The sequence below is a fragment of the Rhinatrema bivittatum genome, chromosome 3, assembly GCF_901001135.1.
Source record: "Rhinatrema bivittatum chromosome 3, aRhiBiv1.1, whole genome shotgun sequence".
Taxonomy (NCBI): domain Eukaryota; kingdom Metazoa; phylum Chordata; class Amphibia; order Gymnophiona; family Rhinatrematidae; genus Rhinatrema; species Rhinatrema bivittatum.
This window is the reverse complement of record NC_042617.1, coordinates 471,215,218-471,239,377: the sequence shown is the minus strand read 5'-3', so window position 1 is coordinate 471,239,377 and position 24,160 is coordinate 471,215,218. Positions and strand designations below refer to the sequence as shown.

Below are 24,160 nucleotides of genomic sequence, written 5' to 3'. Positions count from 1 at the left end.
ATTCACTGAACTTCGTCCTTCTCACCTTACTGCTAACATAAGTTCAGCGTTTCTTCAGGGCTGATCTCTCATATGTTGGACCAAATCCAGTGCAAAAAAGAAAATGTCTTTTTTTTTTGTTGGTTCTGAGTGTACCAACTTTGTGACCATTTCAGTGGAAATTTTGGGTCACAGAGTGCCCAAGGAATTGTGTGTCTGCTTGGACTGGTGAGGGTGGGGTAGAGGATATGTGGCAATAGAGAAATGCACATTTGAACTAATTGCTAATACTTTACATCAGTTGCACTGGTTGCTCATGTCATACAGAATTTCCTTTAAACTCTGACTTTAAGTTCTCAAAGCACTTAATGGAGATGGCCCGCGGTATCTTAAAGATAGTGGGGGTAATTTTCAAAAGGAAGTACTTGTTTAAAACCAGGTTTTACATGTGTAAATGCACTTTAAGGGAGTAGGAAGGCTTTTGTAAATTACTACGATACATGCTTTTGAATTGTCAGTAGGTTTTACGTATGTAAGGCCACTTTAAGCAAGTAAATAGGCTTTTAAAAATTGCTATAATATATGCTACTTTTTTACATAAATCCTTTTGAAAATTACCCCCATTCTGTGTACATACTTTCTTAAGTGATCACTATGGGGCAGATTTTCAAAGGGTTACGTGCGTAAGATACGCGCGTAACCCCCGAAAAGCTGCCCCTGCACATGCCGAGCCTATCTTGCATAGGCTCGGCGGCGTGTGCAAGCCCTGGGACGCGCGTATGTCCCGGGGCTTGCAAAAAGGGGCGGGGCGTGGGCGGTCTGGGGCAGTCCGCGGGCGGGGTGGGGCGTGGCCTGAGCCTCCAGGCACAGTGACCATTTGCTGCTGTGCCCGGGATCGCGGGCCGGCCATTGGCCGGCGTGTGTAACTTTTTCAACAAAGGTAAGGGGGGGTGTTCTAGGTAGGGCTGGGGGGTGGGTTAGGTAGGGGAAGGGAGGGGAAGGTGCGGGGGGGGGCGGGGGGGGGGGGGGGGGGGGCGGAAGGAAAGTTCCCTCCGAGGCAGGCTGCGCGGCTCGGCGTGCGCAAGTTGCACTATTGTGCACCCCCTTACGCTCGCCGACCCTGGATTTTATAACATGCGCACGGTTGCGTGCATATGTTATAAAATCGTGTGTAGATTTTTTGCTCTGGGTTGTGCGAACAAATCTGTGCCCGCGCGCAGGTTTTAAAATCTGCCCCTATGTTCTCAAGGTAAATATCTGCTAGTCATTCCTTCTTTTAGAGATGCTCATTTAGAAGTAGCTAAAAATCTGCCTTTTCAGTAATTGGTCTACAGCTATGGAATACTTTACTATTGGAGCTTTGTATGATCACAGACTATAAGAACTTTGAAGAAGGTAAAATCACATTTTTTTCATTTGGCCTTTGACAAATTAGAATTTTTGTTCATCATTTTAATAATTATTGCTGGCTTGTATTGTTATGTTCAGTTTGTAACATAAGAACATGCCATACTGGGTCAGACCAAGGGCCCATCAAGCCCAGCATCCTGTTTCTAATAGTGGCCAATCCAGGCCATAAGAACCTGGTAAGTACCCAAAAACTAAGTCTATTCCATGTTACCGTTGCTAGTAATAGCAGTGGCTATTTTCTAAGTCAACTTAATAGCAGGTAATGGATTTCTCCTCCAAGAACTTATCCAATCCTTTTTTAAGCACAGCTATACTAACTGCACTAACCACATCTTCTGGCAACAAATTCCAGAGTTTAATTGTGCGTTGAGTGAAGAACTTTCTCCGATTAGTTTTAAATGTGCCACATGCTAACTTCATGGAGTGCCCCCTAGTCTTTCTATTATCTGAAAGACTAAATAACCGATTCACGTCTACCCGTTCTAGACCTCTCATGATTTTAAACACCTGCTTAGAAGAGCCGGGTACTTTGATTTGTGAGATATAAGTATTGTAAATAATATTTTAAGGATATCCAAATAGCAATACTAGTGTGTTCTTCACAGCTGGCCCAATATTATGGAACTCACTACCCGAGACACTAAGACTGACTCCAGAAAGAAATTCAAAAGTGAACTGAAAACATGGTTATATAAAAATGCCTATAACCTACCTTAAAACTTACCTGAACTCAGAGCAAACACCAATAAGGTCAAAGTCATTAATAAACTAACAATAGAACTAAATAGTCCATCACACCCCAATGACGCCAAAATAAAAAATCTGAAACATCTCTTATAAACCACTAACCTTGTATCCCAGTACCTTTAATTAAAACACTAGAACATCCCTGTAGATTTATATCTCACTTGATTTCATTAAGTCAGTGTTCATTCTGTATGTTATGTGATTATATTAAGTCATTGTGTATATCATGCTATAATATGTTTGTTATGTTGTAAACAGTTGTGATTTTTATTTGGAACGATGGTATGTAAAATAACCAAATAAAAATAAATACATTTCTTCAAATACCAACTTAACATATACATATAGAAACATAGAAATGACGGCAGAAAAAGGCCCGACCCATCCAGTCTGCACAGCAAGCTCCCATACTTATCAGTTTCACAGACCGCCAAGGTTGGTTACTGCTTAAGTCCAATTTTCCGCCACCCTCTTTTTACTCAGCAATTTTGGTCTCGTTCCCTTCTTGTTGAATTCCACTATTACTCTAAAACTAAATAAACGTTAGTCACCAGTGTGGCACATCAAAACCTTAGCATGAGATTTATGTAAAACAAGTTGGTAAAATGCACACTTATTGTGTAACACAAATTAGGTTTGTTTCATATGTAATCCCTGCCCAGCTCCCGACGAGGGACATAGTTACATAGTAACATAGTAATGTCAGCATATAAAGATCAAATGGTCTATCTAGTCTGGCCTGAAATTTGCTTATGGTAGTAACTGCCATTCCATGCAGGTTACCCTCATATCTTCTATTAAGGTTAGTAACCGCCGATATGTGCAAGTTACCCCATGCATTCTGTTAAGGGTAGTAACTGCTGCTCTATGCTATGCAGGTTATCCTCAGTCTATTAAGGATAATAACTGCTGCTCTGTGCAGGTTACTCACATGTGTTCTGTTAGTGTAGTAACTGACACTCCATGCAGGTTACTCTTATGCAGAAATGTTGCACCATCGCTTTTTTTAAGCCTTTAAGGATTTGCAGTGTTTGTCCCATGCCCTTTTAAATTCATTAATTGTTCTCATCTTCACCACTTCTTCTGGAAGGGCATTCCAGGCATCCACTACCCTCTCTATGAAGAAATATTTTCTGATATTGGTTCTGAGTCATCCTCCATGGAGCTTCATATTGTGACCCCTAGTTCTACTGTTTACTTTCCTGGCTACCTGGCGTGCACAAATGTACACCTGATTTTATAACATGCTGCCGCGCGCATGTTATAAAATCCGGGGCCGGCGCACGCAAGGAGGTGTACACTTGTGCACCTTGCGTGCGCTGAGCCCTAGGGGAGCCCCGATGGCTTTCCCCATTCCCTCTGCTCCCCCCCACCTTCCCCTCCCTTCCCCTATCTAACCAACCCCCCAGCCCTACCTAAATCCCCCCCTACCTTTTTTTCGCGATTTACGCCTGCCTCTGGTAGGCGTAACTTGCACGCGCCAGCCGGCTGCCGGCATGCCATCCCCCGGCACAGCCGCTGTGCTGGAGGTCTCAGTCCCGCCCCCAGACTGCCCCCAGACCGGTGCCATGCCCTCTTCCCGCCCCTTTTTCAAAGCCCCGGGACATACATGCATCCTGGGGCTTGCGCGCGCCGCCGAGCCTATGCAAAACAGGCTCGGCGGGCAGGAGGGTTTTGGATTTTCAGAAGGCGTTTGACAAAGTCCCGCATGAGAGGCTTCTAAGAAAACTAAAAAGTGATGGGATAGGAGGCGATATCCTTTTGTGGATTGCAAACTGGTTAAAAGACAGGAAAAAGAGAGTAGGATTAAATGGTCAATTTTCTCAGTGGAAAAGGTTAAACAGTGGCATGCCTCAGGGATCTGTACTTGGACCGATGCTTTTCAATATATTTATAAATGACCTAGAAAGGAGTACGACAAAATTTGCAGGTGATACAAAATTATTCAGAGTAGTTAAATCTCAAGCAGATTGTGATCAATTACAGGAGGTCCTTGTGAGACTGGAAGATTGGGCATCCAAATGGCAGATGAAATTTAATGTGGACAAGTCCAGGTATTGCATATAGAGAAAAACAACCCATGCTGTAGTTACATGATGTTAGGTTCCATAATAGGAGTTACTATCCAAGAAAAAGATCTAGGCATCATAGTGGATAATACATTGAAATCAGCAGCTCAGTGTGCTGCGGCAGTCAAAAAAGCAAACAGAATTATTAGGAAGGGAATGGTGAATAAAATGGAAACTGTCATAATGCCTCTGCATCACACCATGGTGAGACTGCATCTTGAGTACTGTGTACAATTCTGGTTACCGCATCTCAAAAAAGATATAGTTGCCCTGGAGAAGCTACAGAGAAGGGCGACCAAAATGATAAAGGAGATGGAACAGCTCCCCTGGGGAGGAAAGGCTAAAGAGATTAGGGCTGTTCAGCTTGGAGAAGAGTCGGCTGAGGGGGGATATGATAAAGGTCTTTAAAATCATGAGAGGTCTAGAATGGGTAGATTTGAATCGGTTATTTATTCTTTCAGGTAATGGAAGGATTAGGGGGAAATCCATAAAGTTAGCAAGTAGCACATTTAAAACTAATTGGAGAAGATTTTTTTTACCTCACTGCACAGGTAAACTCTGGAATTTGTTGCCAGAGGATGTGGTTTTTGCAGTTTTCATCCTCATGAATGGTCTCTCAACCAAGTGATAATGAACGATTTGTTCAATTGCTGGGTTTACCTTGGATAGACCCATTTTCTACAGAGCACAACAGAAAACATGGCAGGTTCAGCTCCATTCAGCCAAGCCCACAGAGGGAATCCCAGGACAAGTTTCTCCTTCCCTGGTCAAGGGTCCTTTTCTACGCATACCCACTAATACCTTTGATAGCTCGAACAGTCCAAAAGTGCATCTGAGATGGAGCAAACATGATTCTCATTGTGCTGGCACGGCCGAAACAACCCTGGTATGCATACCTAGTACAACTTTTCATTCATCCCCCAGATCTTTTAACTCAGGAATGGGGAACTCTATTCCATCCCATGCATTCCTCCTTCCAACTGACGGCATGGAGCTTGAACGGATGGTACTAGAGCACTTCAGATTGCTAGAGTAAATTCAGGACTTTATAGTGTCTGCTAGGAAGCCTTCAACCATGAAAAACTATACCTTCAGATGATGAAGATACTCCGAATGGTGTCTCACCAACAGCATTGACTTGTTCACGTGTACTCCTGAATATTTATTAGAATACCTTCATACTCTCTCAAAGTCGGGTTTAGCAACATAGTCTATTCATGTGCATTTAAGCGAAATAGCAGCTTGTCATACTACAAAGGATGGACCTTCCATTTCTACTCATCCACTAGTATCTTGTTTTTTAAAGTCTTATTTGGCTACATCCACCAAGCCATACCTCCAGTTTCATGTGACATAAACGTGGTCTTAGAAAAGCTTATTTTTCCGTCATTTGAACCTCTGGAAACAGCATCTTTAAAACACTTAACTTGTAAAGTTGTCTTTCTGATTACAGTAATTTCAGCAAGAAGAGTTATTGAACTTCAAGCACTAGTACACTATACTTGCAATTCTATCATGGCAAGGTCATGCTTCGGACCCATTCAGCTTTCTTGCCAAAGTTGTCTATGCATTTCATTTGAATCAAACCATCTCATTGCCCATGTTTTTTCCAAAACCATACAATAATGAAAGAGAAAATGTGTTGCATACTTTAGACTGCAAGCGAGCTTTAGCTTATTATAAGAGAACTCAGTCCATCAGATGGACATCCCAACTATTTATCTCTTTTAATCCAAATGCCCCCGGTTCAGCAGTGGCAAAGAGAACACTATCAAATTGGATGATTCAATGTATTCATTTCTGCTACACTGTGGATTGTACCCAACTGGAAGGGTCGATTAAAGCTCATCAAGTGTGAGCAACTGCTGCTTCCATAGTGCATTTTTTACAACATTCTAATTCAAGACATTTGTAAAGCAGTTACATTGTTATCGATTCATATGTTCGCATCCAACTATTGTCTCGAATGACAATAAGCTTCAGACAGCTTGGTGGTATCAGCAGCATTAAACCACGTAACAAAAACTTGAGGGCTGTCCACAGAGAGCATGGCTTGCAAAAAAAAAGAGAATAAATAGGATATGTTTCACACAATTGCATGGCAATCCTAATTTTTGGACTCCCAGAAAGCATGGCTAATTCATCCTGCTTATCGAAAGAAAAAAGCGAGTTTGCTTACCGTAAAGGGTGTTTTCCGAAAATAGCAGGATGAATTAGCCATGCTTATCTATGGGAAAACACCCTTTACGGTAAGCAAACTTGCTTTATTTTTCAAAGTCCTTTATTTACCCATTCCACCCCACTTATGATTTTATAAACTTGTATCGTGTCCCCTCATCCATCTCTTTTTTAAGCTGAAAAGCTCTAGCTTGTGTAGCCTGTGATCAAGCCTTTATCATTTTTTCGCCCTTCTCTGCACCTTTTTTAGTTCTAATAATATATTGGTAACTAATATATTTAGTAACTAATAATATATTAAATGTATGTGAATAGATATTTTGAATCACCTCTGGGAATAAGTTTGAATGCAAATGTAAAGCAGCCCTCAAGACTCCTGCTTGTTAAATGTGAGCAGCCAGGCATCAGTCATTCCTCTCCACCACTCTGTCAGCCTTAATTTTACCCCCAAACAATCTCAGTCTCTCCCTCAGCAGCTCATTTTCTTGTCAACAGAATGGGTTGACAGCCCCAGCCTTAATCTCAGCAGCTCCCCTAGCTTCAGCTGGCCTGTTTGTGTGTGTGTATGTGAGAGAAGCTCCTTTCAGCAACTCCAAGGGAAACATAGCAGGGCTTTAAGTCACTGACTGGCAATGTGGTTACCTGGTTATTTGGTTGGCAAGATACTTTATGATGTCAGACTCCTTTTATGGAAGTATGATGTACAAACACCTGCTTTTGATATATAGGATCCTGAAGAAGCGGGATATCTGTGTCAAAATAGTTTTACTTATGTTATGTTCGGATTTATCGTGTGCCCTTGGGCCTCGGCCCAACCCCAGACGAATCTAGGACCGAACCGAGGGTTGGCGGTGTGTCCCAGCATGGCAGAGACAAGGTCTTACCCTCTGCTGGACCTGCATGCTCCCGGAGCCAACAAGAAGATGTTGGGAATATAAACAGTCCTCCAACCATTCCCAGCCCTTTCGGACCTGCCGCATAGGATCGGCATGGAGCAGCAGGCCGGACACGAGATGAGGGCGGACAAGGCCTGAAGCTTGAAGACTGAGTCAAAGGCTTCAGGACTCAGGAGAAGGGCATAAGGCATTGACATCCAAAAAGGCGAGCAGATGGAAGCTCCGGTCATAGAAGGCATCTGAAACTAGAGTAGGTGGAGTCTCAAGGCAACAGAAATGTCCGAGGCAAGGATGACTCTTAGGGACCTTGGGAAATCCAGACAAGACGAAAAGGACTTGGAATACTTAGACGAGACAGGTGAGCACTGTTCCTCAGGGCGCCCTACACAGTCCACTACTCAGGGCGGACCCAGTGGGCTGGTGACGGACCACCCTGTCCTCTACGCGCCCTACACAGCCTAAGGAGGCTGGTCACGGACCACCCGGGAGCGGGGCAGGCTCAGGAACAGAATCCAGCTGGCAGGGGCTCCAGTGACCAGAAACAGGAACCGGACAGAACGGATTTACCCTCGGAGAGGCCACCTGGAGAACTCGGAGAGCTGGAACATTGCAGGAACAGACATCAGGAAGATCAGGTACATAAGGACCTGTAGCCAACGAGGATGTCAGGCCTTCAGGAACATCTGGGGGGCAGAGACGGAGGACGTCAGGAATATTAAGACATTAGAGACCTGGACGAGGACCTCAGGAGACGAAGACATGGCACAAGAACCGACGAGACATGGAGCTCCAACAAAGAACAAGAAGGACCTGACAGAGCGCTGGAAGATAAGGACTTCCAGGAGCGAAGTAACTCCGATGCAAGGCAAAGGTGGAATGCAGGAGCAGCCCTTATATAGGGCTGGCACAGCAAACAGTCTTAGGTGGGGCCCAGGGCATATCCGGCTGTGGGCCCTTTAAATCTTGATGAGAGGTGCGGCCGGGCGCCTAGGGACAGGAACATGAAGCTGTGCAGGACCGTGGACAGCGACCCTGCACCGACATCAACATAGCAGAGGCAGGGCTGAGCCAAGGAGCAGGCCCCGACGTCGGCAGCGGCTCCTGCCGCTGCAGGAGGACCCGAGGGCAGCTCCGGCCACCAATCAAGACCGGGGACTGCGGCCTCTGGCCGCAAAGATGATGCTGGCGTGGGCGGCAGCTCCAGCTGTGAAGAGGCACGGTGGCAGACCTGCCATGCAAAGGAGGCAGGCTGAAGTCCGTGGCTCCTGCCGCGGCGAATAAGCAGGGCTGACTGCGGCACCGGCCGCGAGGAACGTCGGCAGCTCCGCGCCACGATGGCGAAGGCAGCAGCAGAGGTGAGGTGCCTGCTCGCAGGGGATGCCCACGGGCAGGATTCATAACACTTACACCTATTTTTAAACTGGTCCCCTGACATTTCCTTGCACTGTTATGGGTAGACGTGTTGGGAAGTCACAAATGGCCTTACATTCCCTTCATCTGATTATTTATGTTAAGGATAACATCAGATAGCAAAATTTATTATTTATTAAAATTTGATGAACTGCCTTCTCACATAAACCACAAAGCAGATAATTATATAAAAGAACAAATGTGAGAATCCTGGGATCTGCCTATGAAGGACAGATTAGAAAATATTAAAGACAGTCAGAAATTTTAAAGATATGCGTAATGGAGCACTTTGATTATAAGTGAAGGTGATCTGAATTTAGTATTCTTTTTGTTCCACCATCCATGAGCAAGAAATATGAGCATGCAACAGTGCAAGCCTAGCAGTTCATTTCTTGAAGTTGCTTGTTTGTTTGCTTCTTCCTCTTAGTGACCAGGCAAAATGCCCCAAATTTTCATGCCTGGAAGGAAGAGATGAGGAATACTGAGCTAGTGTACTGAGAGTAGCAAAGAAGGCTCAGCACTGTAGAGGGCCTGACAAAATGCCAGAAATGCAATACAGAAGGACTACTGCTAGAAGCCAGCTGGGAGAGAAAATGAACAAGCCTCTCACTGTGAGAAGATGGAGGAAATCAGAGAGGAGAGCTTTGGCATGTTTGGTTGTTGTTGTAACTGAAAGCACATCATAGTGATATATGAAAATGTTTGACCTTATTTTTTTAATTTTTCCGGCGATAAGCAGGGCATTTAGCCATGCACAGTGGGTGACGTCATCTGTGATGTCACGAAGGCGGAGCTACTCTCTTAGCTCGAAGAGCTTTGAAGTGCGCCTGCTCTCTGGTTCCTGCGCTCCTCGAGCTCTCTCTCAGTTTCAGTTTTCCGCGGTTACACACGGATGTGTGTGCTACTCTCGCCCTGACTGAAAGTAAAAAAAAAAAAAAAAAATCTTTCGAGGTATCATGACGAATATCAACGGAAAGAAGACAGAATGCCGAAAAGCCCAGAGTTTAAATATTGTACCTGCTGCAAAATTATGTCTGTGACCGGGCATTATTATTGGTATTTATGCCTCGGTCCCAACCATGATCAGGCAGCGTGTAGGGACTGTGGAAATATGTCCCCACGGGCCAGAAGACAGAGAAAAGAAAAGATGGAGAGATTGAGGCAGACATATGCCCCCTCTCCGGTGGATGATCAATCGACTAAGTCCTCCCCGGGTAGGCAAAAGCCCCAATCCGAGGACCCTCGACGTGCGCATTTGGCATCGGAGGGTCGTGCATCGCATGGTGCGTCGGCATCCACGCATGCTTTGGCCGCTCCGCAGACTACGACGCATGCGCCATTAAAACCGGCGTTGCGTCCTGCGTTGATGCCTCGTACGATGCTACCGACGCATGAGTCGATCCCATCAAAGAAGTCGATTTCCACGACGCACCACGACGCATCTCATCAGTCTATGACGCAATTACATCAAAAGACTAAGAAGCCGTCTCCCCCGCAACCGGAAAAACCAGTCTCAACACTGAAAATTCTGAATAAATCGGGGAAATCTCTGTCAAAGACAAAACATACTACAACTCCATCTCATCAAGGAGGTCATCACGCTCCCTTATCAGATGTTATTATTGAGGACTCTCCAGGGGGCTGGGAATCATCCCCAGATTGTGGAACTCGTCCTAAACAATCCAAAAAGAGACCAAGGTCTCCTCATTCATCAGTCCCTAGGACGCCGTCTAAACGATCGAAAAAATTGACCAGATTACCTGTCCATCCACATCATCAATCAGCTGAAGAGACAATGTCTCAAATAACTACGCTGTTACATACGTTTTTTCATGGTTTACCATCTGATCCTAACGTTTTACCACCAGATCCTCAGATTCCTACATCACCGCAGGGGTCTCCGGATCCATCTCAGAACCTGCCATCTCCACAACAATTACCTCTCTCTTCTGTTCACACTATCTCACCAGATCCTTCTCTGGTATCATCGCCTGGAAGTTCAACAGGTATTCCATCGGACCCCCCACACGATCTTCCTCAACCAACTTCCCCACTGGAAGATTTAACTTACGCTAAATTCTAGAAAAACTGGGATTAGCCTTAAATATAGAGATTCGAAATTTCCCAGATCCGAGATCTGAAGTTATGAGCATTCTCCAAATACTAGACGTTCCATCTGAACCAACTGCTCTACCTCCCCACCAAATATTGGAGGGTCTTATGGATAAAGCGTGGGATACGCCACACCTTCTTCCATCTATTTCTAAGAAAATAGATTTAAAATACCGGATGCAGAAAACTTCCTACTATGCAAACATACAGCTTCCGCACAATTCAATAGTCGTTGAATTGGCAGTGAAGAGAGCCAAGAAAAACCGACTATACTCCAACACCCCCCCCGGAAAGGACAATAAACTCTTAGATGACTTTGCTAAGAAAATTTATCAAAATTCTATGCTTAATTCTAGAATCAACCACCACTAATTTTACATAATACACTATTTATTTAATTGTACTCAACAGCTTCAACCATTCCTTACTACTTCACAGGGAGATGGTCCACTACCTCAACCCTTCCGGGATCTGCAGGAAGACTTCCTGCAGATCCCGGAAGGGTCATTTGTTGTGGACATCATATGAAGCTTTTGACACCTCTGCACGATCATCAGCTACTTCCATTTCCGCTAGATGTCTGGCATGGCTCAGGGCCAGCAGTGTTAGAGAGGACGTACATGACAGGCTAACCAATTTGCCTTGCAGACCAGATAACCTCTTTGGAGAGAAGTTACGAGAGACGGTGTTTCTTATTAAAGAACAGAATATAGCGGTCCAGTCTTTGACAATGCCCCTGGACACGCCTTCGACATCTAAACACTTCTTGAGTCAATATAGAAGAGGTTACCACTATCGCAGACCATACCGCTACTATCAACCTTACCAACCTAGTTATAGGCAACAACCTTACCAGCCTCAAAGGCAGCAACCCCAACTGCAAGGACAAAGACCACGTCAAAGAACACCAAGACAACAAAACCCACAAACCTCTCAACAGATGCCAAAGCAGTCTTTTTAAATCATCTTGCCACAACAACAGTTCTCGTGGGGGGGAGACTATCGTTATTTAATTCCCATTGGTCCACAATTACCACAGATCGATGGGTTTTAAGTATTATACTTCAAGGGTACCAGCTGCATTTCAGCTCCTTCCCAGTTCTTCCACATCTCATCACTTCCAAGACTTCCCAAAATCAAGTCTCTTCTCTCATGACGGAAGTTTCCATTCTCCTTCGCCAGAAGGCAATCCAGCCAATCCCCTCTTCTCAGAGAGAGAACAATTTCTACTCCCAATATTTCCTCATTCCCAAGAAGTCGGGAGGCCTACACCCTATTTTAGACCTTTGAGCCCTAAACAAACACCTCACAAGAGAAAGATTCAAAATGACTTCTCTCAAAATAGTACTTCTCTTTCTACAAGCGAACGACTGGATGTGCTCGCTGGATCTAAAGGATGCATACACTCACATACCAATCCACAAGGATTTTTGGCGTTACCTTTGTTTTCAAGTTGCGAGTCATCACTATCAATACAAAGTACTCCCATTTGGTCTCTCCTCTGCCCCGCGAGTATTCACGAAATGTCTTGCTGTTGTTGTGGCACACTTACGCAAACAGGGAATAAACATATTCCCTTACTTGGATGACTGGCTTCTGGTATCTCCAAATCCACAACTCCTGAAGCAACAAGTGGAATGCACGCTCCTTTGTGTACAAAATTTGGGATGGATAGTGAATTACGAAAAGTCTCAACTCCATCCCTCCCAATCCATTCAATTCATAGGGGCATTGATTCAAACGCCAATATCCAGATCTTTTCTCCCTCTGGACAGAATCAAAACCTTACAGTCCCTTTCTCAGACTCTTTTACGTCGGACAGTAGTTCCAGCTCATCAAATACTGGTGCTTTTGGGACATATGGCGGCGGCAATTCATGTAGTCCAGAATACCCGTCTGCATATGAGCCGTCTCCAGTGGGGTCTGAAATCTCAATGGAATCAGTTGACCCAGCAAATGATTCACAAAGTAAGCGTAACACGCTCCATGAAAAAAGACATCAAATGGTGGCTTCGACCATCCGTTCTGGCAGAAGGAAGCCCTTTCAGCTTCACCCTCATCAGATACTCACAACAGATGCTTCTACGATGGGATGGGGGGCCCACCTCTTGCATCTCGACACTCAAGGTCTTTGGTCCGCAGCAGAGCAAAGTCTCCAAATAAATCTACTGGAATTAAGAGCAATCAAGAACTCTTTGATGGCACTCCAGTCATGGTTACAACGGAAGTCGGTAATGATCCATACCGACAATCAAGTAGCCATGTTCTACATCAACAAACGGGGGGGATCGGGTTCACAGACACTTTGCAAGGAAGCGGTTCAGATATGGGAATGGGCAGAATACAACAAGATCTTCTTACAGGCATCTTACCTTCCAGGTCTTGCGAACATGAGAGCAGACAAACTGAGCAGAGTTTTCCATCCCCATGAATGGTCGCTCAATCAAGTAGAAGCAGACAAGATTTTCGCACAATGGGGAACTCTGGACATAGACCTCTTTGCATCGGAAAACAATCGGAAAGTGCAAAAGTTTTGTTCCCTTCTTCCCAGTGCACACAGAATGTCACAGGACGCTTTCCTGATTTCTTGGGGGAAAGGTCTGTACGCTTTTCTTCCCATTCCGCTAATTTCACGCACAGTTCAAAAATGTATTGTGGACAAATCAGACCTAATCCTGATCGCTCCAGCGTGGCCGAGACAACCATGGTATCCTTATCTACTTTGTCTCTCAGTCACCCGGGCAATACTCTTACCGAAAGACCCCTTTCTTCTTTCTCAAGACGCAGGAAATTTGATTCACCCCATGCATTCCTCCCTTCATCTGACAGCATGGAGATTGAACGGCAGTTACTCAGTTCTCTGAACCTTTCTCCAGATATCTTGGATGTCCTCGTAGCATCACGAAAGCCTTCTACCAGAAAGAATTATGCTTTCAAATGGAATAGATATTCAAAATGGTGCACCAATAATAGACTGGACCCTCTGTCTTGCCCACCTGAGACGCTGTTAACTTATCTCCATCTATTATCCCGCTCAGGCCTGGCAGTCACTTCGATTAGAGTTCACCTTAGTGCAATTGCAGCTTACCATCTCACGAATGAGGGCTGTTCCATCTCTACCAATCCGTTAATCTCCAAGTTCATGAAAGGCTTGCTTCATCTGCACCCGCCCTTCAAAAAGCCAGTAGTACCATGGGATATTAACATAGTTCTTGAAGCATTGATGAATCCACCCTTTGAACCCATGTTAACCTCCACACTTAAATTCTTGACGTGGAAGGTGCTTTTCTTAGTGGCCATCACTTCGGCCAGACGAATCAGTGAACTTCAAGCATTAGTGATCAATTTTCCATATCTTCAGTTTCACCATAAGGTAGTTTTACGAACCCACCCTTCATTTCTGCCAAAGGTAGATTCTGCTTTTCACCTGAATGAAGCAATCTCCCTTCCGGTTTTTTCCCCAAAACCACACTCTGATGATCAACAGAAGTCTCTTCATACCTTAGATTGTAAAAGAGTCTTAGCGTATTACAAGAACAAAACAGCCTCACTCAGGCGTTTGTCTCAGTTGTCTCCTTCAACCCAAACAATCCAGGTCAAGCGGTATCAAAAAGAACTCTCTCTAACTGGCTTACCGCATGCATCCAATACTGTTATTCCAAAAATGAAATACCCCTTACTGGTTCTATAAAGCTCATCAGATTAGAGCCACTGCAGCTTCTATAGCACACATTCAAGGAGTACCTATCCAGGACATTTGCAGAGCAGCAACCTGGTCATCTGTTCATATGTTTACATCACACTTATTGTCTCGATCAACAATCTGCTTCAGATTCCTCCTTGGGATCTGCAATTCTAAAATCTTTTCATAAATATTGAGGGCTGTCCACCTTCCATTGGTTGCAAAAAAAAACAAAACTTTCTCGATTCCGAAATGTCTTTGCAACCTATGTGCTTGGGACTCTCACTGTGCATGGCTAAATGCCCTGCTTATCGCCGGAAAAAAGCAAATTTGCTTACCGTAAATGGTGTTTTCCATAGATAGCAGAGAGTTTAGCCATGCACTCCCACTCACCTCCCTGGACAGCCTTCCATCCTCACAACATCTACACCAACACTAGCTTGGAAAACCAACTGAGAGGGAGCTCGAGGAGCGCGGGAACCAGAGAGCAGGCGCACTTCAAAGCTCTTCGAGCTAAGAGAGTAGCTCCACCTTTGTGACATCATGAATGACGTCACCTAATGTGCATGACTAAACTCCCTGCTATCTACGGAAAACAGCATTTACGGTAAGCAAACTTGCTTTTATTTTTTATATAATCCTTTTCTCCTTTTCAAAAAGGTCATGCTTCCACATACTGCTGAGAACTGACTTAGATTTTGGGTATTGCCAGGTTCTTATGGCCTGGATTGGCCACTGTTGGTAACAGGCCTTGGTCTGACCCAGTATGGCATGTTCTTACTCCTTGCAATGGTGAGGACACGTAGATTCTATGATGGGGATAGTATATACCTGTAGGGCTCTAAGAGGATCACACTTAAAAATAAACATAGGTGCCAGGTCTGTGGGTACTTAAGCACCTCCAGTATTGTTTCCTTTTCTTCTGTGGCTTGGATGCTGAGAGCTCCATGCTGTAGGACAATGGGTGAAGGGCAGGAAGGAAATGCTTCTGGCTCCTTGCTTTTGTTCCTGTAGCCTATTGGCTGGCAGTGTAGGATAGATAACCTTCCTGCCTTAGGTCTGCCCTGAGGTGCAGTACAACTGGGGAGGGCTGCTGATAGAGGTACTGGGAAGTGGAAAAAGGGGAGGAGCAATGATTGGGGAAGGAGGAAGAGGAGGAGAGGGAATGCTGGTTGGGAGATCGGATGATTTGGTTATAAAAAAGGATACTGGCTGAAAGAGAGAAAATTGCTGTGAGGGTCTGGGAGAGGAACTCAAAAAAGGAATCTTGGCTGGGAGAGCAACTATGATGGGAAGAAGGACTGATAGTGAAGCTGTGAGAGAGGGAGAGGAGTAGAGTAAAGCTGTGCATGTGAGAGTGCCTGGGAGAGAAGCTAAGAGAAGGGTCATGGGCTTTGAGAAGGGGAATGGAGCTGAGGGAAGGGAAAAGAGGATACAATCTGGGAGAGAGGACATAGGCTCTAATAAGAAGGGGAGCTGGGGGTGAGGGGTTAGGGTTAGGCAAAGGGAATGTAAGAGGGAGAGGTGAAGAGGACAAGGAAAAGAGATGTGTGGAACAGAAAGGAGGGAGAGATAAGAGAGAAAAGCCAAGAGAAGGGTTGTGGGAAGAGTCCATCAAGCCCAGCATCCTGTTTCCAGCAGTGGCCAATCCAGGTTACAAGTACCTGACAAATACCCAAACATTAATTTGATCCTATACTACTAGTGCCAGAAATAGCAGTGGCTAATACCTATTCCCTAAGTCAACTTGATTAACAGCAGTTTATGAACTTCTCCTTCAGGAACTTATCCAAACCTTTTTTAAACCCAGCTACACTAACTGCACTAACCACATCCTCCGGCAATGAATTCCAGAGCTTGAGAACATAAGAAATTGCCATGCTGGGTCAGACCAAGGGTCCATCAAGCCCAGCATCCTGTTTCCAACAGAGGCCAAACCAGGCCACAAGCACCTGGCAAATACCCAAACTCTAAGAAGATACCCTGCTACTGATGCCAGTAATAGCAGTGGCTATTCCCTAAGTAAACTTGATTAATAGCCGTTAATGGACTTCTCCTCCAAGAACTTAACCAAACCTTTTTTGAACCCAGCTACACTAACTGCACTAACCACATCCTCTGGCAACAAATTCCAGAGCTTTTTTGTGTGTTGAGTGAAAAATAATTTTCTCCGATTTGTCTTAAATGTGCTACTTGCTAACTTCATGGAATGCCCCCTAGTCCTTCTATTATTCGAAAGTGTAAATAACCGATTCACATCTACTCATTCAAGACCTCTCATGATCTTAAAGACCTCTATCATATCCCCCCTCAGCCGTCTCTTCTCAAAGCTGAACAGCCCTAACCTCTTTAGTCTTTCCTCATAGAGGAGTTGTTCCATCCCCTTTATCATTTTGATTGCCCTTCTCTGTACCTTCTCCATCGCAACTATATTTTTTTCAGATGCGGCGACCAGAATTGTACACAGTATTCAAGGTGCAGTCTCACCATGGAGCGATATAGAGGCATTATAACATTTTCCGTTTTATTAACCATTCTCTTCCTAATAATTCCTAACATTCTGTTTGCTTTTTTGACTGCTGCAGCACATTGAGCTGACGATTTTAAAGTATTATCCACTATGATGCCTAGATCTTTTTCCTGGGTGGTAGCTCCTAACATGGAACCTAACATCGTGTAACTACAGCAAGGGTTATTTTTCCCTATATGCAACACCTTGCACTTGTCCACATTAAATTTCATCTGCCATTTGGATGCCCAATCTTCCAGTCTTGCAAGGTCCTCCTGTAATGTATTACAATCCGCTTGTGCATTGAGTGAAAAAGAATTTTCTATGATTTATTTTAAATATGCCACTTGGTAATTTCATGGAATGCCCTCTAGTCCTTCTGTTATCTGAGAAAAAGTAAATAACCGATTCACATTTACCCGTTCTAGTCCTCTCATGATTTTATCATATTCTCCTTCAGCCATTCCATCCCCTTTATCATTTTGGTCACCTTTCTCTGTACCTTCTTCAGTGCAGCTATATCTTTTTTGAGATGTGGCCACCAGAATTTCATACACCTTAGCAAGTTTGCAGATCACACTCTGTCAAATCTCAACAAGGTAGATTTATGGCTTCTGTTGCTCATCTTAGAGAAGTTCCCCTCAAGAATAATTGCAAAGCTTCAACTTGGTCATCAGTTCACACTTTTACATCTCATTACTGTTTGGACAACCTTTTAAGGTCTGACAGTAAATTCAGACAAGCAGTTTTGCGTAATCTATTCTTGCAGTAGTTTACGCTCCATGGTGGGGTCTGGGTTGCTTATTCAGTAATTGCTCCACTGCAACCCTAAGCTTGGGATTCCCTGCATGTAATAACTAATTCAGTCTGCTTATTGACGGAAAAAACAAGTTTGTATACTGTAAATGGTAATGGAAATTGTAAGTTGATGGCAGAAGGTTTTGCTGCTTACTTTATTGTTAAAATATTGAATGGATCACAGAGGGTACAGTTTTCTTTTAAGGGTTTGCTATAATTCTGTGAACAATTTATGTGGAGAAACATTTTTTCTCTTCTTTGACATCTGTTTGATTTGCATAAATAAAATAAATAAATAAATACATTTGGTCTATAAAGTAATAAATCTCTCCAGAGTGGTACTTGCTTGTGGAATTTATTACTTTTCCAGTCATGGACAGTGCTTGGCACATCCACAATAAAGTGCTGTCTGTTACACCTTGCTGCTATATCTGATCTAAGGGAAGCTTTCTTTTTTTGCAAGCTACCGTACCCTGTCAGACTATTTAATTAAACTGTCTCTGTTTGTTTTGAAAGAGCCAGAAAGAAATTTTTGATGGTTAGACCTGAAATTAATTTATGGCTTTATACATAAAACCTATGTGCTGGAAATGTTTGATATCTATGTACAAAGTCTCTTTTTTCAAAATGTCATCAGAATTTTCTTTGCTGTCAAATATTTCTTCATGGAGACGAAGACATCTACTTGTTTGCGCTCTCTCATCCTCCCAAACGTCCTTCCAGTGTTTTGCGAATGAACCTAAAATAAGATGTTTATGAACCATGAGGCCCCCAGTGCTAAAAGCACATTATATGTTTTTGTTTTAAAATCCAGAGGGCCAATTGTTCTTGTTCTAGTACCAAACATCATTCTGCAATTTTGGACATTGAATTGTCAACTGACTTTTCCCCTTTTGAAGCAATAGCACTACTCATATTTCTGTGAATAGTGTCTTGGCCTTGTTCCTTCCTAGGATTCATTCTTTTCTAACTCTAAATTTATTTTATATGTAGCACTACCCAGAGGTATAGTCTGCATTGTGATGGATTTTCCTCTCTGTGAATAGATTTCTGAGGGGAACTGTCTCTATGAACCTAAAAACGCACTGAAATGAAACAAGACTGCTTTTATTGTTGCAGGAACTAGGACTATATTAAGAAAGCTGTGCATAAAAGGTTAAACACATAGGGGCCAATTTTAATTCCTACGCGAGCAGGTTGGTCTGGTAGTCACAGTAGGCCAGAAGAGAGTGTCCGAGTGAAGTGCAAGGGTCAGAACCAGAGTATCAGTCCAGAATGGTCAGCCAAAGCAGGGGTCAGTACCAGGGTCAGTCCGAGCATAGTCAAGGCAAGCGAGGGTCTGTTCCAGGCAGCAGACGAGAGAATGGTCAGGCAGGCAGTGGTCAGTTCCAGGCAGCAGATAAGAGAATGGTCAGGCAGGCAGAGGTCAGTACCAGAGATCAGTTTGAGGAGGTACTACCTGAGTAAGGAGACAGGAACACATGGAGATACTGGAACAAGGAGACACTTGGAACAGGATTAGGCAAGCTTACTACACCACAGTGTCGACCCGATTGCCAAGGCGAGGTTCTGGGGGCATGGCCTTGCTATTTATAGGGCTCTTATGTGATGTCATCAATCTGCGCCCCCTTCGGAGTTCCTGCGCTGGGCCCTTTAAATGGGAGTACGTCGGCCGCGCGCACGCCTAGGGGCGGGGCCGAGGCGGCCGAAGACGTGGAGCCCCCAACGGGCGCTCTGCTGAGAGGCCTGTGGCGTGGTGGAAGCCGAAGAGGGCCGTGGTGAGCGACGGGGACGGCGGGAGCTGGCAGAAGCAGCGAGACTGGAGCTAGTCGAGGGCAGCGCGAGGTGAGCCGGGACGCGCAACAATATGTGAGAAGGGGGGGAACGGTAACTGAAAACCAGAGGAGCATAAAGGAAATACACACATAATCAATAATCACACATGAGACATCCCGGTTTATATATCTATGACCCACCCAAGTTAATGGCAGGAACTAGTATTCTAGCATTCAAAAATTCACGTAGTTGTTCAGGAGCAAAGAATATATAGGAGTTACCTTGATACTTGATTATACATTTACATGGATAACGTAGAATGTAACCTACTCCTAAGTTGTTAACTTCTGAGCGCATATTCAGGAAAGCTTTTCTTCGCAATTGCGTAGGTCTAGCTAGATCAGGATGTATACAAACCCTGTCCTTCATAAAAGCTGTTTCTAAATTCCTAAAATAATTTCTCATAACCAAACTCAAATCTTGTTCAGTGAAAAAAGAAACAAGTAGAACCGATCTATCGACCAATTCAACATCAGAACTTTCCAAATATTCAGACAAATTAGAAATGTTACCCCTTTCCAAATGTGCACAGATTGTGGCATTCTTTGCCTTCGAGGAAGAAAAATAATCTTCCTAGTCGAAGGAATTAATTCAGAAGGAATCTTTAGCACATCAGATGTACATTTTAAAGGTAATAAAAGGTAATTCTGCAAGAACCTTATGAAAATTGAGCAGCCTCAAGTTCAAATGCTTTAAAGAATTTTCTAATGTTTCATGCCTTCTTGATGTATGTGTACAGTCACGCATTATTGCTGACTTAGAAGAATGTAGTGTTGCTGTGCAGAAAGTCCTGTATTTAGAACTAAAACTGGTGAGTTGTATAATCCTGGGGGAATTCTGCGCAAAAAAATTTAAAATTCTGTGCACAAAAACTTAAAATTCTGCAAACTTTATATTGGTCAAAATAACACAATTTACATGACAGTCTTTAAGTAATAACATTTTCAATTAATACAGAAAAGAGAGAGAGAGAGAGAGAGAGACTGGCCATAATGTCATTCACATAGGTAGGTATTTGTATCCCTATGGTAGGCCCACCTAGTAACTCGAGGTGGGGTTTAGGTAAGAGTGTAGGGGTTAGGGGCCACTTTGACATTTTATGTGACACGTATGAACAGAACAGTGGTCTCTTGTGAAGATTTGATGACCTTTGGAGAGAGGAAACTCACCCAAAGATGAGATTTGGACAATGTTCTCTCCACCTAGCTTGATGTTACCCAGGTAGAGAATCCATCAAGCTAGGTGGAGAGAACATTGCTCAAATCTCATCTTGGAGTGAGTTTCTAGGTTACTAGGTGGGCCTACTTATGTGAATGACATTATGGCCAGTCTCTCTCTCTCTCTCTCTTTTCTCCAGGCTCTGGGCCCTTCGATTCACCTCAATTAGGCCTTACGGGAGACATCGCAAAGGGCGATGAAACCTTTCCGCACAGTCACGGCAGCTATCGCACAGCCTAACGCAATTCAAAGAGGTGTTGTTAAAATCGGCGTTACGGCTGTGCGATAGCTCTTCGCAGACAGGCTATCCCAGCCCACTCTCCGCCCCTAACTCCTCCTATTTTCTGAATTTGCATCGCACCATACGATATGGTGCTATCGCATGCATTAAACACGTTTTCGCATGTGGTAAGGACCTATCGCATGAGTTAATGGGGCTTTTCACATGCGATAAGCCCTTAACGAATGCGAAAACGCCTTATCGCATTTTGATAAATGACCCCCATCATCAGGAAAAAAGGTGTAGTTATTTCTGGCATTAAAACCCATGATAACATGCGTCATGCTATTGCATGCAACTCTAAGCACCCCTCATTTTAATTTACTCTGCCCTAACTCTGCACAAACGCTTCCCAGTTGGGAAAAATTTTAAAATTTGCATACGCATCTTGTGATGCATTATTTATCACGGGCATTATCGTGGGCATTGGGGCCCTAATGCCTGCAATAAGGCCCTAATGCGATTTGAAAAATAACCCTGTTAGTTATTTTTCCTTTTTCAACCATTTGCTTCATGGTTTAATCTCATTTCTTTTCTATGTGTTACTCTTCTTTCCACATATAGCTTGCTCCTTGCTGCTGAATTTCTTGTCTTTTGGTGCTATGGCTATTCTATCAGTTTTACTCCTTTTTAATTTAGTACTTTATGAATCATTATTATTTTGTAGAATTTAATAGACTTTTGCGTTTCTGTGATGTTTAATGGGAGAGTGAATGTGGAAGCTGATTGTTTTAGCTAATTTGATGAAAAAGGCATTTTCTCACTAAAATGGGAATTGACAAATATTTCTAAATATGTTTCCAGATTTCGATTCCTAATAATACTCGTCTAAAGTGCATTTCGTGGAATAAAGACCAAGGCTTTATAGCCTGCGGTGGAGAAGATGGATTGTTGAAAGTTTTAAAACTGGAAACGCAGACAGGTATGAATATGGTGTTGCAGTAAACTCAGCTTTAATTCTCTTTTCATAAGACACATCCTCTGCCTACAGCCTGAAGTAAGATTCTTTTTTTTAAAACTGTTGACATTCAACTATCTCCTAATGGGGTTGATGTAATAAAACTTGCAATAAAATTGTCTTTAAATTTTAGCGTGGGTTTTTCTTTGCACGGTTGGTAATACACGGAGTCCCTGTGGGTTGCAGTAAACTAATGGCATGCAAATGACCCAAGCACAAAAAAAGCATGCTAGAAGGTAAAATATGTGCTTTTTTTACTCAGAAGATATTTGCATGCCAAAAAAAAAAATCCCAAATCTTATCTTCCACCCCAGCTTGATGACCTCCCTCTGTAAGGGGTGGCCCAGTGGACAAGGTGGTTCAGGTCTATTGTCCTCCCTTTTTTGTACTAACCTTTAAATGTTGTCCAGCAGGCCCCTGTCTTCTTCCCTGAGGCCCTTCTTGTTCTTCTTAGCAAAAGTAAAAGGTCCCTGCTGACTTCCCATTCCCCGCCCCCGCAGTGCTGACTTCCAAGCCTGTGAAATCCCCCCACCCTGGGAAATCCTGCTGAAGAACTTCCCCAGGACAGCCTTTTGAAAGGGGATTGGTCTGTTCACTGATATGTGATAGTGGATAGACCAATTGGCAGTAAGTGAAGGAGAGAATAAATTAATAAGTTTTGGGCATGTACAGATTACTTTAGGAGATAATTTCCTATACTAATACAATACATTTTCACTGAGATATGCAAACTTGTTTGCTGTCTCATTTTTTCAAAATACCTGATGGACTGTTATATTGGTTTTATTGTAAATAGCTCTTTATTTAAACTGCATTAAATCAGTATTAAAAATCAAGCACATTATTATGCAAAGTTATATATTTTAACAGTACTTTTATATTATGGGGTGAATATTCAAAGTTGTCTGGCTAAATGGCAAGTTTTTGAATATAGAGGCAATATCCGGCTAGATTTTAGCCTGTTAAGTCAGTATCCAGCTAAAATCTAGCTGAATAAAAAAGAGGCATTCCAGGAGCATTCCAGCATTGGCCAAAGTTATCCAGCTGACTTATTCAATTTTCGCTTGTATCTGGCTAAGTTAGCTAGATAACTTTAGATCTGCCTCAGAGCAAGTCTAAAGTTATCCAGTCTTGTGTAGCCTGGATAACAGACACTGTTTAAAAAAAAAAAAGTATTATGGGCCTGTGGCCTGATTCCTACTCCACACCCCTAATTCTTCACAAATATTCCTGCTGGGCCAAGTTCACATCTCCCTATACCCCACAGAAACTGATTAAAATTATTTAGAGGTCCCAGATTGGTTCCTTCTCCCTGAATCTATATTAAATGACCCTCGCTGCCCCTTCTGTCTTTAACTCCACCCTCTTCTCCCTAACCCTTGTTGCGTCCATCGGTCTCAGAAGGCTTTGCCCGACATGCCTCACCTCTATTTCAGCCTTCTCCACCAGTACCTGCGGGCAAGACGATTGTGCCTGCCAACCTCCGGAAGAAAGTACTAGCATGGGCTCATGACTCTAAATTGGCTGGACATCCCGGTCAACGGAGAACCCTGGCAAAGCTGCAAAACTTCTACTGGTGACCGTCAATGAGAGAAGACGCCTTCGCTTATGTAGCGGCTTGTACCAACTGTGCCAGACAAAAGCCTCCGCCCAGTCGTCCTTGGGGTCAACTAAAACCTTTACTTATACCAGATGAGCTCTGGACTCACATTGCCACGGACTTCGTGGTGGACTTACCCCTTTCCGGGGGCAACAACACTATCTGGGTAACGGTGGATAGATTCTCAAAAATGGCTCACTTTGTGGCGCTTCCTGGCTTACCATCTGCCAGCGAATTTGCAAAGCTCTTCATCAGCCACATATTCCGTCTGCACGGAATACCCAAGCACATAGTCTCAGACAGAGGTGTACAATTCACAGCCACATTCTGGAAGGCTCTTTGCAAGAAGTTCGATATCACTCTTGACTTCACTTCATCTTACCATCCGCAATCCAACGGCCAAACTGAGAGGATGAACCGTACCCTCAAACAGTTCCTCAGAGCCCATGTCTCTTCATGCCAAAATGACTGGGCTGAA

At 43.7% G+C, this 24,160-nt stretch overlaps 1 protein-coding gene across 2 annotated transcripts in view; it reads left to right on the top strand.

Moving 5' to 3' along the window:
* Positions 1-24,160, top strand: part of WDR35 (WD repeat domain 35) — a 333,796-nt gene that overhangs the window by 8,146 nt on the left and 301,490 nt on the right. For both annotated transcript variants that reach the window (XM_029595967.1, XM_029595968.1), the window contains exon 2: positions 21,929-22,046. In XM_029595967.1, coding sequence (XP_029451827.1) covers positions 21,929-22,046 — 118 coding nt within the window. The remainder of the gene's footprint in view (positions 1-21,928; positions 22,047-24,160) is intronic.